General features: G+C 56.8%; 3 protein-coding genes across 3 annotated transcripts; 1 reads left to right on the forward strand and 2 right to left on the reverse strand.

The window, feature by feature from the left end:
• Nucleotides 1–6: 6 nt before the first annotated feature.
• On the forward strand, nucleotides 7–1,536 carry LOC103903626 (protein PXR1-like). Its single transcript, XM_009284856.1, has 2 exons — nucleotides 7–93; nucleotides 249–1,536. Exons 1-2 carry the CDS (start codon nucleotides 31–33, stop codon nucleotides 732–734), a joined length of 549 nt encoding a protein of 182 aa, XP_009283131.1. The 5' UTR covers nucleotides 7–30; the 3' UTR covers nucleotides 735–1,536.
• Nucleotides 1,537–2,660: 1,124 nt separating this feature from the next.
• AMH (anti-Mullerian hormone) lies at nucleotides 2,661–6,755 on the reverse strand. Its single transcript, XM_009284857.1, has 5 exons — nucleotides 6,152–6,755; nucleotides 4,887–5,065; nucleotides 4,105–4,228; nucleotides 3,751–3,940; nucleotides 2,661–3,576 (listed from the first exon to the last, which is right to left on the reverse strand). The coding sequence occupies exons 1-5, from the start codon at nucleotides 6,753–6,755 to the stop codon at nucleotides 2,661–2,663; spliced, it is 2,013 nt and encodes a 670-aa protein (XP_009283132.1).
• A 2,402-nt stretch (nucleotides 6,756–9,157) lies between these two features.
• On the reverse strand, nucleotides 9,158–13,875 carry SF3A2 (splicing factor 3a subunit 2). The gene is made up of 8 exons (XM_009284858.2): nucleotides 13,708–13,875; nucleotides 13,141–13,212; nucleotides 12,775–12,821; nucleotides 12,002–12,111; nucleotides 11,319–11,368; nucleotides 10,867–11,007; nucleotides 10,288–10,356; nucleotides 9,158–9,643 (listed from the first exon to the last, which is right to left on the reverse strand). Exons 1-8 carry the CDS (start codon nucleotides 13,831–13,833, stop codon nucleotides 9,311–9,313), a joined length of 948 nt encoding a protein of 315 aa, XP_009283133.1. The 5' UTR covers nucleotides 13,834–13,875; the 3' UTR covers nucleotides 9,158–9,310.
• Between the last annotated feature and the right edge of the window lie 362 nt (nucleotides 13,876–14,237).

Below are 14,237 nucleotides of genomic sequence, written 5' to 3' on the forward strand. Positions count from 1 at the left end.
ACTGCCCAGACTGCCCAGCCCGAGAGCAGTATGTTTGAGGAAGATGATGGTGACGATGATGGTGATGATGACGGCGATGCTGACAGCAACCTGGTACGGGTCCGGGTTGGGGGGAGAAACGGCATCCTCAGGGCACCTCCCGTGGTGGGGGGGAGAGCATCTTGTCCCCAGGGGGAGGGATGGAGAGGGGTCCCCGGTCCCTTGGGCTGTGACACCGGCGCCTGGTCCCCTCCATCCCCCCCCCCCAGGCAGAGCCCTGGATCTTCAAGAAGTGGTTTGGCCGCTCAGCACCGGAGGACGGGGACAAAGAGCCCGCGGATGTCCCTGAGGTGTCGCCAGCTGTAGCGGAGGTGAAGAAGAGCCGGGAGAAGAAGCCAGAGAAGAAGGAGGAGAAGGCCCGGGAGGGCCGTGCCACCCAGGCAGAGCGGAGCAGCCAGAGGGAGGCACGAGCCAAGGACAGGGCGCCGGGGGACAAGCCCAGCAGAGCTCCCAGGGTCCCTCGGGAGCCAGAGCAGCAGCAGAAGAAGCGGGGCCGGGAGGGGAAGGAGAGCCGGAGGGAGCGGGACGAGCCCAGGAAGGAGGGGTGGAAGGGCCGTCCCGGCAGGGCCGACAGCGGCAGGGAGAGCCCGAAGCGGGACTGGCGGCAGCAGAAGGGCAGGAAGCCCTGGGAGCCGGCGGCCGCCCCGGGGAAGGACGGCACCGCCAGGCCTAGGGAGGGCAAGAGGCGCGACTGAGGCTGGGGCGACCGAGGGGCTCGATGATGCTGAATCCAGGGGGGTCCAACCCCACCACCACCCCCGGCAAGGACACCCTGCCACTCCCTGCCTGCTCTCCAGAGACATCCCCGGGCCGGTGGCATGGGCAGCGCAGGCAGCGCTCCAGGATCTCCGAGCAGCAGCAGAGTAGCCCAGGAGCCTGGCACAAGACCCCCTGGGGACTTTGGGCCCCCCTGGATTAGATGCACAAAGGCAACCCGAAAGGACCAGGGGAAGGAGCTTCTCTTCATCTGGACTTCGCACTATTTCTCCATCCCCACCCAAAATCTCTCTTGCAGTTCATTTTCACTCGTGGTCCCTGAGGCATCGGGGCGGCGCAGTGGGCACAGGGATCCCAGTGAACAGAGTTTGTCTCCAGACTGTGTAGCCCTTGAATTCAGTTAATGGTTTTATTTAAAGCAAATCAAGAGAGAAGTGTATTCTGCGTTAATGAAGCCAGGCTGCTGCCGTCCTCAGAGGGTCATTAGGGGAATGACCACCGCGACCTCGCCGGGCCCCGGTGTCATCGCTGCAGGGTGGTGCGAAGCTTGCTGGTAACAAAACAGGGCTGGAGAGCCCATCACCCGGGGGTCCCTTCGGGCCTTGCCTTCACAGAGTCGCTTTTAGGAACGAAACACAAGTGCAATATCACGCAGCGCTGTAGCAACTACAGGAGACGTTCACAGCCCCAACCCACGGCAGGTTTAAGTATTTGCTAAATCAATAGAGGTTAAAATAAACTATTTTCATTTTTAATAAGGTATTAAACTGAATGTTTTAAAAAAAAAAAAAAAAGTTGTTGTCCCTGGTTATGTTTGTGTGTTCTCTGTGCCTCCCCATCCCCGGTGCACAGGGGCTCATGGCTAACCCGGGTCCCCACGTGGGCTGGGGACCGGGGCCGGTGCGTGCCAGCCTCCGGCTGTGCCCCCACCAGCCCTGTGGGGATGCTGCAAAGCCCAAGGGCTGGTCCCAGCACCGGGGGTCTGCAGCCAGGATGAGCCCAGGAGCTGCTTTCCAGGGGTTCGGACCCTGCGGCAGCCCGGGTGGGTCTCGCTGAGGGCCGGGCTTAGCTGGGAAGATGATCTGGGGCCGGCCGGGCTCTCTGTGCCGACACCAGCGGGGATGCGGAGCAGGTGCTTTGGCAGCAGTTTGCGCCCACTCCTATTAATGGTGTGAGCAGCCCAGGAGGTGTAACAGGATCGCTCCCCTCTCTCAGCCCTCCCTCCTCTCACCCCCCGGCTCTGGCAGCGTCCCGGGAGCGGGGTCAGCATGGGGCGATGCAGACGTGACCTGGCAGGGAGCCCCAAGCCACTGCCAGCGGCTCTCCATGGCCCCTGGCTCACACAGGGACGGGTCCCCAGATAAAGGCTGGTCCCTGCGAGGGGATTTTGCCTCTTGTTCTGCTTTCGCGGGTGGAGGCGTGTGGCCGACGGGGGCTTAGCGACGGGCCGCGGGCTGGGAAACGGCCAGAGAATGCGGGGGGGGCCTGGAGGAAGCAACAACTGCCCTGCCCAGCCACTACAGGAACAGAAGGCAAGGGTTAAATAAGCGTGGTCCTGGCCAGATCTGCCAAGCCCTGCCCTCCCACAATGACCCCGCAGGGCCCATATCCAGCCCAAACCCTGTCGCGGGGTCAGAGCCATGCTGCAGCACGGTCCCACGGGCACCTCGGGCATCCCTGGCATCGGGAGTGGGCGCAGGAAAACGCCGGGCTGCAGAGCAGCCCCCAGGGACCGGCACAGCTACAGACAAACCCAGAACCAGAGCGACACTAATGAGCCAAACCGTGGGGAAAGGACACGTGGGGAGCTCCCGTCTCAGAGAGAAGCACAAGCTCCCGAGCTGCGAGGGCAAACTCGGGGGGGAGAGTGGGACGAGGGCGAGCGGGGAGGCGGGCGGGAGCCTCTACCGACAGCCGCATTCTTCTGCCACCATGTTGGGGAACTTGCGGACCTCCAGCCCCTCCGTGGAGAGGCTGATGATGAGCTGGTCCGAGTAGCGGACGGGCACGCAGCAGGGAGCCCGCTGGAGGGGCGAGCCCCGCTCCTGCATGCCCAGCAGCAGCACCGTGTGCGAGTAGTAGCTGGGGACACGGGTGGAGAGGGGCAGCTTGCAGGGACCCTCGCAGTTGTTGGCCGTGTAGACGGTGGGCATGACGATGAACTTGCGGTCGTGCAGGTCGATGGTCAGCTCCTGCAGGCGGCAGTGGGCCTGGTGCCGCGCGCTGCGGTTCTGCCGCAGCACCTTCCGCCGCTCCTGCCAACGCGCCCGCACCGTCTGCAACGCCTTCAGCAGCAGCAGCGCGTGCAGCTTCCCGGAGCCGGGTGGCCGCTTGCCAGCTTGACCCTCACCTGGCCCCGGCGGGTAGTAGCAGAAGCTCAGGAGGTGCTGGAAAAGTCCCATGTTGGCTTGGAAAGCCGGGATATCCTTCAGCTCCTGGATCACCGCCTGCAGCTTGCCCATCAGCAGCTGCAGCACAGTCCCCTCGGGCTGCCAGCCCCCCAAGTACTGCTCCAGCACGGCTCTGCTGTCCTGGGGGAAGAGCAGCACGGACGGCTCCTCTGACTGCACCAGTCGCTCCAACGCTGCCTCCTCCGACAGGTTGAGAAGCTGGTGAGGGAGGGTCTCCATCATCTGGAAGTCCAGCCAGTGATGGGAGCTGGGCTGGGTGGGCAGCTCGCTGGAGGGGCTCAGGACCTGGCGGATGAACTGGGTCAGGATGCCCAGGAACTGGTTGCTGCTGCCGGGCGCTGGGGATGAAGCATTGGCTTGGCTTGGGGCAGTGGGGGACGGCAGCTCCTCAGTTCCGGCCTGGGGTGGGCTGTGAGGAGAACACAGGGAGGGTCACGGGGACCTCTTGTACCCCAGGGGTCCCACCAGCGTCTGCCCCACATCCTCCCACCAGAGTCCCACAGCAGAAGGGCTGGGGCTGCCCCTTTCTTCCCCCAGCTCCCAGCCCCTGTGTTTTTCCATGGCTGCGGCAACGGCCACGGACCTGAGCTGTGGGTACGGAGCCACGTCCACCACCCCATCGGCAGAGAGGTAGGAAGAAGGGGCCAAAGCCACCTCCTCCTCCTCCTCCTGTGACTTGGCCAGCAGGAGCAGCACGGGGGTCATCCTGGTGAAGCACTTGTCATCGGAGCCGAAAAGGAGCTGCTGGGTCTCCGTGGGGGGCAAGAGGGCACCTGGTGGGGAGAGGAGCGGGTGAGGATGGTGGTCCGGGGTCTCCCACACGTCCCCACAGCCCCTCATTACAGACAGGCTTGAGAGGATCCCAAACGCCCGAGTCAGGACTCAGAGGGCACAGACATCACTGTCCCCCACCGCCACGGGCTTCCCACGTCCCTACCTCCCTTTCCGCGATGCCTGATCGCCAGGGAAGCCTCGAAGCTGAGCTGCTCGCTGGTGCGGGTGACGGATGCTACGGCAGCTCCCAGGAGCAGGTACTGGGTGTCCCTGGCGAGGCAGAGGCTCTGCACGGAGGCAAAAGACTCAGGAGCCCCGAGGACGTGGGTGAGACATCGCGGGGCGGGGGGCAGTCAAATGAGCCCCCCGCTGTGGTCCCTGCTGGCTCCGGGTCACCCAGCCCACGGTGGCCCAGGGAGCAGCGAAATGGGAGGGTCGGGACCACCGGGAGCAGAGCGGGCAGGGGGGCTTCGCCACCCAGCCCCAGAGCTGCTCCAGGAGCACGGGACCCCCGGGTGGGCAGAGGGCCCCGAGCGAGCCCGGCCCCAGACCCGCTCCTCCCGGCAGCGGTGCCGCGGCTGCTGCCCCCCGGCCAGGCTGGCGAGCCCTGGGGCAGGAGGGGAGCCAGGACCCCCAGAACGGGCTGCGTACCCCGGGCCGTCCCTCTGGCCTTGCCGGGAGCTGGGGACAGGGTAACAGCACCATCTTCAGGCACGGCTCGGCCCCGGCGGGAGGGTGCGACAGGGCAGGGGTGCCGGGGGGGGTGGCAAAGGTGCTGGGAGAGGATGGAAAAGGTGCTGGGAGAGGGTGGAAAAGGTGCTGGGAGAGGGTGGCGAGGGGCTGGGAGGGGATGGAAAAGGTGCTGAGCCAGCAGAGCTGAGACACCCCCTTCCCACCTTCCCTGCTCGCACCCAGGACCGGACCCCCCCGGCCGTGGCCACCCACCTGCTCCCGCACCAGCCCCGTGCCGGTGGCCAGCAGCTCCTCTCGGCGCCCGGCGCCCGGCCCCTCTCGGCTGCCCAGGTAGAAGAGCAGCAAGGCGAACCGCAGCTCTCCCAGCGACCGGCCCACCTCTGCCTGGAAAACCAGCTTGAACCGCAGCTTCACCTGGGCTTCCCACTTCACTGGAAAGGAGATGACAGAGGGGGTGAATCGCCCCTCCGGCGGCTGCGGGGCTCCTGGGAGGGGGGGTGATGGGTGAGGAAGGGGCTTTGGGGCCGAGCACCGGCCCCACGCGGCGGCCAGAGCATCTGGGATGGGAGCCAACAGGGTGGAGGGACACGGCAAATCCCTTTCCCCAGTTTCAGGGAGGTGGTCAGCAGGGCAAACCCTGCAGCCCCGGCGAGCAGGGGGCTGCCGCGCTCCCAGAGCGGCTCTGGCAAATTTTCATGGGCAGATCCCCATGGAAATCTCTTCTCCCACGGCAGCTCCTCCCGTGGCTCAGGGACATTGTGGCCGTTGCATCGCAACCAGCAGCACTGCCTGGGGAAGAGCCGCTTCCCCAGCTGCCCGGCACCATCGAGTTCAGCTGAAAATCCAAAATCCAGGAGAAGAGGAAGAGATTTCAAGACGAGAGGAACAACCGTGACCCACTTGCTACACAGGATTAAAACAGAGGGTTCAGCCAGGGTGCCCTCCCTCAAGCGCAGCACTTGCTGCTGCGATGGGACAGAGGGATGCACGCTGCTGGGTTTTCATGTAAGGCTGAAGCTACGCAAGCAAGCCCAGGACCCAGGGCTCCTCAGCAACACCGAGCATGAGATCGGCATGTGCTGCAGCCGGCTGCGAGCAGCCGGGCTCACGCCACAGCAGGACCAGCCAGGTCCGCTCGTCTGACCCTCTCCTCTCTTTTCCCAATCAGACAGAGTTGGGACGGGGTCCTAACCCATGTTATTAAGGCGGAAAGTGAGAAACACTCGTAATCTCGAAAGCAGAGCAAAAGCCACCGAGACTGTGGCACCTGGGCGTTAGTCACAGGCAGGGACAAGGCACCCTGTTGCACACAAGCTATCATCACTACTAAAGCTTCTTAAAAATGTACCCAGAAAGACATTTTACTGTATCGCTTCGCTAATTTTAAAAGGAACACAACCCTACAAATTTAATTCTGTGTTTAAATCTCTGATTTAGGCAAGCAAACAGCATCGGCCTCCCCGAGCCCTGTGCTTGCCCCGCTCTGCTCAGTCTCGGCGCAGGGATTTCACACCAACCTTCCTCCAGATGCAGCACGAGGAAGCGGTCCTGCCCCGGCTCCACCACGTGCGCATGGATGTGCTTCAGGGGATGGAGAGCAGCACCCGCCTCCCCGGCCGGGCAGAGCCCGAAGGTCTCGAGAAAGCTTTCGTCCCAGCTGGTGCGTTGTCTCAACAGCTTGATGAAGCTGCTTTCATAGTGGGTGAGAACACCCACAACTTCCAGGTGCCTCGGGGTCAGCCCGCCCCGGTCCATTTTCACCCTGCACACGGGCCCTTCCAGCCCCCCGAGCGGCCACGGGTGCAGGCTGGAGCTGGACCAGCCGATGGCCCCATCCTCAGCCATCCCCTGGAGGCATTTTGCTCCTGGGTCAGGCTTAGAGAAGAGGCGAGCAGCAGCAGTCATCCCTGATCTCGCCGCCGAGCTGGGTCTCGCTCCTTCCTGTAAACTTGCATTTTCTCTCTTTCTCTCCTCTGCTTCAAGTCCCAGCTCCTCCGGCAGGCTCAGCTCCAGCCGGTTAATCGGGGAAATCTTTTCCCCCGTGCTCCCCTTTCTCGGAAGTGCTGCAGAGGGGAGCAACAGCACCAGGCACGGCAAAAGCACCCCAAGAGCAGCCTTCATGTTCCCACTTCAGCTACTCCCAACGCAGTCGTTCGAGCCGCTCACACGCATCCCATAACACTTGGGCGGAAGGGGAGGACGGCGTCTCCCTTTTAAAAACCGGTGGCCTTGAGTTGACAATGCACAACACACCTCCCTTGAGAAACTCAAAGGCTGTCATGCTAGAGAGGAGGGAAGGACGTTTCAAAGAAACTTTTTTGTTCTATTTTTGGGTTTGCATCTAGTATTGGAAACGCAAAAAAATTAAAGCTGTTTCTCTTACTCGTAGGGACGCACGTCCTTGACTTCGGATGTTTTCTAAAGGAGGATGGATGTCTAGACTTGGATCTTCATGGGGACTGGCACATACTATTCCCATCAGCAGTGAAACACCAGGAGGGAAGAATTAGCCAGACTGGGAGGAGGGGGATAGAGACAGCAGAAACTAAGTAAACGTATGGAAATCGTTCTCCTCTCTTCGCTGGAAAGCCTCCCCCCTCGGCTGGTACCGCACACGCTGCAGTTTAGAGAGGCCGCCCTGCGGGGGCTCTTAACACACCTCCTGAGCCCCAGGCTGCCTCAACCTGTGAAGGAGAATCTCACGGGGTGCAGCAGCAGCAGCCTGATGACTTTGAACACTTAAGAGTTGACTTAGAAAGTCTCACAACACGCGTATTATAAGGACTTTTCCCTCTAGGAGATGCCAATACTCACTGTAACACTTGGAATTACCAATGCCACCTACTTAATCCACCCCAGAGAAACCTCCCTTCCACCCAAGGCATCTCCTTTTTTTGGGCAACAGAGTGCAGGGGGAAAGGTACCTGCAAAAAAAGTTCCAACGCACGTTCAGACCCTCCTCTGGGTTTCCAAGACTTTGCAGTTTGGAGCGCAGGATCTGGCTACAGCACCTCATAAACGTGCGCGGCTACAGCTGCGCACCCGAACCGGAGAGGGACAAAGGGCACCACACCGAAGGGCTGGTGAAGGCGGACCCCTCTTCTACAGGAGCTACGACAAAGGACACGTACCTGGCAAAGGGGAGACCCACACAAGCCGATTCAGGCATCGGGCCAGCTCAGCTTGAGCCGAAGCGCTGCCAGGACGGTGGTAAAGCCAGCGAGGCTTGGACGCGCGCTGCCCGCCTCTGGCGTTTGCGCGGCTCCGGATGGGACCCGTGTCAGGACAGCAGAAGAGGCGAAGACTTCGATTCCTCCATCGAAGGGGCACGCAGCTGCAGGGCTGCGGCCAGCACAGCCTCCCCCGTGGTCCGTGAAACGAGCCAGGCACCGGCCAAGAGCGAGGCCGGGTCAGGCAGCCCGGCCTCCAGCGATGCCTTTACCCACCGAGCACCCCGGCATCCCGCGCTGAGACGCCCCGGTCCAGTGAAATGAACCCTGGGGAGGACAGAGAGGAGAAATCTCAGAACTACTTCTACTTTTTAATGGGAACCAAATGATTGTTTGAAGGAAACGTTTAGTATAAATAAAACCACAGAGAACTAAAAGCTTGCCAAGACTGGTCTACTGGTGGGAGGATGTATACAGCAGAAATCATACATGACAGCAGGTGCTTCGCAACGTACGGACAACATTTAATGAATTACAATAATAACCTAAGATTTAACAGCACTGCAGCTTTGGTAATTTCTTTTGACTGAACGTTCCCAGAGATCCCTGCCGCCGCCACAGACGAGAGCACCGGCGCTTTGTTTGTGAACCCACGTTTGGCACAAACAGCCCAGCGAGCGGCGGGTAGGAGCTAGGCAGCTGCGTACTGGGGAAGGACGATCGTCTTTCTGAAACTGTCAATGAAATCTTGTCTGGCGCTTCTCGAGGACTCCCGAGCAGCAGTCCAAACCGATTTCCTCAGTAGAGATGTTTCCGTGATTTAGCTGGCAGCGCCTGAGCTACCCGTACAGTGCTCTGGCAACCGGGAGGAGAAAGGAGGTTTCCAAATGCGGTGGGAGCGATGCTCTTCTGATCGCAACCGTAATTCAGCAGGAAGACGGAGAAAACCGTGTTTAGAAAATTCCGCCTGCCCTCCGCTCTGCCCACGGCTGTGATTACTGGGGGTGCAGTAACAGAATCCTTTCCATGTGGCTACAACAAGTCTCCCCATCACCGAATGAAGGGCTTGATAAAGGACTTCAGTTGAATAGCAACTGATTAACCGGCTGGTGATTTATGGGCTACACATCAGGCGGTCTAAGAGGGGGCAATACGTTAAGCTAACACGGCCGAGCTGAGGTCGATGTAGCTACTTCAGTTGGAAGGAGGTGAGGTGCCTGGAGATTTCCAATCCGTTGTCTCCTCTTTGGAGAATTCCCACCATGAAACCAGACCGGGAACGTTTTATATATCTAAGGGCTAAAGAAAGTGAGCACACGGCAACATTTTTAACCAAGACACAGGAAAACAGAGAGAAAGGAAAATTGAAAACCTTTTAATGAACCTACAGGATTTTGTCAAATTCACGGGCGTACAAAACAGAACTATTTCTCCGAATCGGCTGTGATCTGCATATAAAAAGATACGAGCTAGAGGAGTCCAGCAGGACTGAGTCCAGGAGGGGCTTCAGTTGGAGGGAGGTGGAGGGGGGATAGTGCCTGGCCCCTCCGTGGGGAGAGGCGGTCTCATCATGGGTGGCAGAGGAGCCGGGGGGGGTACGCCGGGTGCTGGTGGCAACTGAGGTGGCACTGGGGGCGGTGGCACTGGTCCAGAGGGAGGCATAGGAGGCAGAGTCATGCCTCCTGGAGGAGGCGGCGGCATGGAGTCCGGCAGAGGTGGCCTTGGGGGCAAGCCGTTCATCAGTGGAGGTGGAGGAGGCCGCTTCACAGTTGGGGGCCCTGGAGGGAGGTTTGGGGGAGCTGGGGGCTTCTCCATCTTGAAGTGGAATTGAAGGAAGAACTGGGGAGAGGAGGGGAGAAAAGCAAAGAGAAGGGAACAATTAATCCTCAGGACAAGCCCCTGCCATCACACAACACAGCTGATATCTGCCTCCAGGAACACAGCTCGGACCTCTCCTGACCCGTTACCTCCACAGATCATGGCTGCCTTTCCACCCTGGCAGCACTCGTGACTTGCGCCGGTCTCGTCCGGTACTTTAACTCCTCTGAAACTTGTCCTAAGCCCTAAGCTATCTGTGGCGGGGTCGGTATCCCCCACTACACATTCGTCCCCTGCTCTCACACGCGACACCCAGTGAGTGCACCCATGCCGCAGGCTCACCAGAGAGCTGTGTGCAGGAAACACGCAGCGAGGAGCCCCAGAGGGGACACGGTGTTGCACGTTTACGCACCGTTCTGCTGCTGCTGACAGCAACCGAGAATTCTACCTCCCAGGTTAAATTCTCACAAAGATCACACACAGGAAGATCTTTCTGTCAGGAGGAGTCACTGCACAATGCCATTGAAGGAATGAAGATTTTAGCATCAAAGCCAGCACGGATATCACTGACGTGCACTCTCCCTGCATTGCCTTTCCCCCCAAGCTGCTCTGTCCTCCCGCTCCCTCTTTAACCCTCAGGAAAGATGCTGCAGTGCTCCAGCTACCTGTTTGGTTTCCCTGTTCCAGTGGGTCCAAAACTTCCCTTCTGCTTTATCGATTTCTCTGCTTGGCACCTGCAACAAAAAAAGAAGCAGGAGCTATTATTAGCACCACCAGATTAGCTCAATGGCCCTTTTTAGCACCAGAGCCTGCAAGATAAGCACAGTTATTCCAGGCCTTCGTGAGATGCGCTAGTCTCGGATGTTATTAGATAGAGATGGGGGCAGGAAAGAATTAAGTTACTTCCCTATCGGTCAAGGACGAGCATGCTGGCAAAAACCCCTCTCTTAACATCTGCACAAAGGCTGAGGAGCAAAGCCCAGAAGGCTCCTTTCTGTGCCAGACGCTGAGAATTCAATGGCTCCCCAGAGCTCAGCGCACAGCCTAGTTTTCATGCCAGAGTCCTCCACTAATTCTCAGCGGGGTTTAATGACTTCCAGTCGTGTCTTCCTGACCCCCCTTTTCCACTCCATTAACCCCCTGAAGGCTAGAACAGAAGTCTGTAACGATGCTCACCGGGAATTAACGTCTTGGAAAACACGGGAAGGGAACTTTCCCAACAATCAGTTAATCCCAAATCTTACCTTGAAAGCTATGGTTTCATAGGGCTCCGCTGCCATCAAAAGGTATTGCCAGCGTCTATCAGGGGGCTCAATCCTTTGCTCGTAGGCTGACATGAACCGATGACGAGGCATGATGCTTTCTGCAATCTCCGGATAATCAATCTGTTGGGGTGTTATTACAGCATTAAGGAGACCGTCCCCTTGTCACTCCCCCTTCGTACAAAACAAACCCCTCAGCTATGAAGCGCATCGAGAGATCAGCTCCAAACAGAAAACTTAGTGCCACCGAAGGAAACGGCTTGACAACTGCGATCACGGGTTTGCTTGACACAATCAGCAGCAGAGGACTAGCAAGGTAAGGCCTTTTTTTATTATTATTATTATTTATGTCATGAATCCTGCAAAGAACTGCTCATTTTGCAGCACTTTTACTTGGATAACCTGAACACCAAGAATTTTAACAGTGCCCTTACCTGGAAGAGAAGGCTCTGCTGGCCTGTTTCTGGATCTCTCTGTTTGGTCACTGTAAAGAAAGCAAGAAAGCTCAGTACCTCACATAACAGGGTTAGAGCGACATTATTTCTGCCCTAGGAAACACACAAAGCTTCCAGCAACAAAGCATTACCAGGTTTTTCTCCCATTTATCAAACAAAACGCCACATTGTCTTTGACTGAAGCTACTAAGGATTCTCTACCGAAATTCAGCTGCTGTGGGGCAAAGACACTGAGCACTGCAGAACAAAGCTGCAAAGCCAAGTTGTGTACTGAAGGCCAAAACAAAACAACGGGGAGTTCAGAGAAAAAAACTTGAGCTACACATGCAACGAGCGATTTACGAGCATTAGTGAAAGATGGTGCAGCACAATAAAAGGCGAAGAGAGACTCAACGTCATCATCTCCTGCATGACCACTCGTAAGAGCTGAAAGACTGAGACATACCGATCTATTATTAAAACGGTTCTCACTCGACTGTCAGCAATAAGGAGATGTTTTGTGGGTAATTTAAACAATAAAGGACATCAGGAGATAAGCCCGTATCTTATTCATGGACAGATCTGCTAAAAAGACTAATTAATAATTCACATCCACGGCACTGCACTTCAGGCAGGCTCCAGCAGGCATTAGGTGTCTCCCGTGACAGACACCCCTGACGCACCTTTATAACCCGGCCGTCCAATTTTCACAAATTTCTTCACTTCCACTTTGACTTTTTCTGGTGCGGGCTGGGCAGGGGCTTCCTTAGCTTCCTTGGCAGCTCGACGGGCCCTGGGTTAATTTGAAACGTGCCAAATTTAAAAGGTTAGCCGCACTTCTTTCTAAAGGACACGCCAGGAGCAGTTTGAATCCCTCCCCGCGGCATATTCGGCGCTTTACAGAAAGCGTGCCAGGAGAACCTGCTATTTCTCTTCCACGTGCACCGCCACAGGCCAACTGTACCCACGCCTTCCCCTGACTAAAGGCTGTCACCTCAATTATTTTATCCACCCCCAAGACGACCTTGGTGCCCGTCTTCACGGATGGATTTGAGAAGACTTACTTCTTGAAATAAAAAAGAAAACACCCACAAACTAGTCATCTAAACCAAAGCAAACCGGATTTCTTAAAATAAAACTTACAAACTTCTCCCAACCTGCATTCACAAAACCACGTCCTTGTAACTAGACTCAATTTGCTTTTAAAACTCCTTCTCCCCCTTCCCTCAGAAATCCCACAACTGGCTTTGAACTTGAGCTCGAGCTGGAGCTTGTCAGCACCGTTTTTTGGAGCCGGCCTAGGCTGAACCTCCCGGCTAGGAAACAAACACAGCGAAAGAACATTCAAGCACAGCGTGCGACTGTATCGTGGAGTTCAAGATTTACAGATGCACACAAGCATCGTTTTAAAGTGCTCAGGTAACGGAGAGTAAAGTTACAGTGGAGAATGACTTACAAATTGGTCTGATGCTTCTTCCCCTGGGTGTGTGCTAAGTAACTTCCCTGAAATAAAAAACAAGGTAGAAGAAAGTTAAATGAAGACAGGACTGTTCCTAAACTGACAGATACTTGTCACAGAGGAGAGTCTATATCACAGGTTGACAAGGATATTTTAATCCTCAGCAGAGAGGAATCTTACTCAAAAATTGCAGCTGAACTGTCACAAACTGTCAGGCTTAACACACACAAGCCACTACCCGCCCACCATCTCTTCAGCAGTCAGTCGTCAGTCATCAGGCACGTCCCAGGTTCTTGCAGTTGAAGCTACTATTATTCTAAAATACCCGCTGCCGGGACCAAGGCAGACAGCTGCTCAACTCACCTCATTGTTGTGCAGCGTTAGGCAAAGCTTGCATTCATAGGAGCCCAAGTGATTTTTCATAAAATAAGGGTCCTAGGAAGAGAATTATTAAAAAGTTACAAGCAAAATACATGGCGAAACAACAGAATAATCAAAATACTGCCGAACTTTTGCTGCACTGGAAGAACTGAGTTTGTAGATTTAAATTAATAGCATAACACCGCTTTAGGACTACGAAAACAGAGAGGAACAATAGCAGCTTTGTTAATTGGTGACAGCACACCCCACTGCGGGCAAGAAACAGCAAAACACGAACCACTGCCGAGAGGACTGAAAATAACGTAGTAAGAGCTACTTGAATACGCAAGTGCTGGCACCTCTCTGGTCAGCCCTGTCACAAATGCTTCTCGTTCGACTCCCATGTTACCAGAAACAGAAGTATTTAATTCCAATCCACAGCTCTCCACTAAATCTCTCGCCCTCCAAGCCGTTTCACTCAGGCGAAGCTCTAAACTTGTCCCCACAACAGTCTGCAGGACGGGAGCCCCGTGTCTTTTCTTTCCTGCGCGCGCAGAGGCCAAGGCTCACCTTGTTGATGTCGATGGTTTCCAAAGCCAGCTGCCGGAGCCTCTCCCTGCGGTCTCGGTTACTTTCGGAGGCAGAGGCTACGCCTCCGCTTCCAGTTTTACCTCCAGGACGATGCTGAAAATCCATGATGGGGACTTCTGTGCTTCAGCTACTTACGGAGAAAGAGAGAGTCTGGAAAAATGAGGAAAAGCAACGTTGAGTGATAACTAACGCTTTTCCTAACCTGGAGTTCACAGCGCTATTTAGACGGTCAGTAAGGACAGGAGACGAGCACAGCAAACCACGCCCTGGACACTCGGCACGTGGCGCAATTTCAAACGGAGCAGGTCTTGTGCCACGGACTCAGTAAGTCGAGTAGAAGTAAAATAATGACCCAAAGTAACAACCCCCCCAGAGCCCTTCCCACCTCCTCGGCCCCTTCTTCTACGCAGAGACGTATTCCTCCCCCACAAGGGCAGCAGCTGCCCCCGACCAGGAGCCTCCAACCCGCCACCCTGATAGCGAACAGCCCCCGGACCCGCCCGGGGGCG

Source organism: Aptenodytes forsteri, unplaced genomic scaffold, assembly GCF_000699145.1.
Source record: "Aptenodytes forsteri isolate BGI_AS27 unplaced genomic scaffold, ASM69914v1 Scaffold391, whole genome shotgun sequence".
NCBI classification, from domain to species: domain Eukaryota; kingdom Metazoa; phylum Chordata; class Aves; order Sphenisciformes; family Spheniscidae; genus Aptenodytes; species Aptenodytes forsteri.

Coding starts and splice junctions, on each gene's coding strand:
- SF3A2 (XM_009284858.2), bottom strand. CDS start 13,833: ATGGATTTTCAGCATCGTCCTGGAGGTAAAACTGGAAGCGGAGGCGTA. Junction 12,112..12,774: donor AAGAAGCATCAGACCAATTT/GTAAGTCATTCT, acceptor AAATTAACCCAG/GGCCCGTCGAGCTGCCAAGG. Junction 10,357..10,866: donor ATGAAACCATAGCTTTCAAG/GTAAGATTTGGG, acceptor TTTTTGTTGCAG/GTGCCAAGCAGAGAAATCGA.
- AMH (XM_009284857.1), bottom strand. CDS start 6,755: ATGAAGGCTGCTCTTGGGGTGCTTTTGCCGTGCCTGGTGCTGTTGCTC. Junction 5,066..6,151: donor CGTGCTGCATCTGGAGGAAG/GTTGGTGTGAAA, acceptor TCTCCTTTCCAG/TGAAGTGGGAAGCCCAGGTG. Junction 3,941..4,104: donor CAGGCATCGCGGAAAGGGAG/GTAGGGACGTGG, acceptor TCTCCCCACCAG/GTGCCCTCTTGCCCCCCACG.
- LOC103903626 (XM_009284856.1), top strand. CDS start 31: ATGTTTGAGGAAGATGATGGTGACGATGATGGTGATGATGACGGCGAT. Junction 94..248: donor GCGATGCTGACAGCAACCTG/GTACGGGTCCGG, acceptor CCCCCCCCCCAG/GCAGAGCCCTGGATCTTCAA.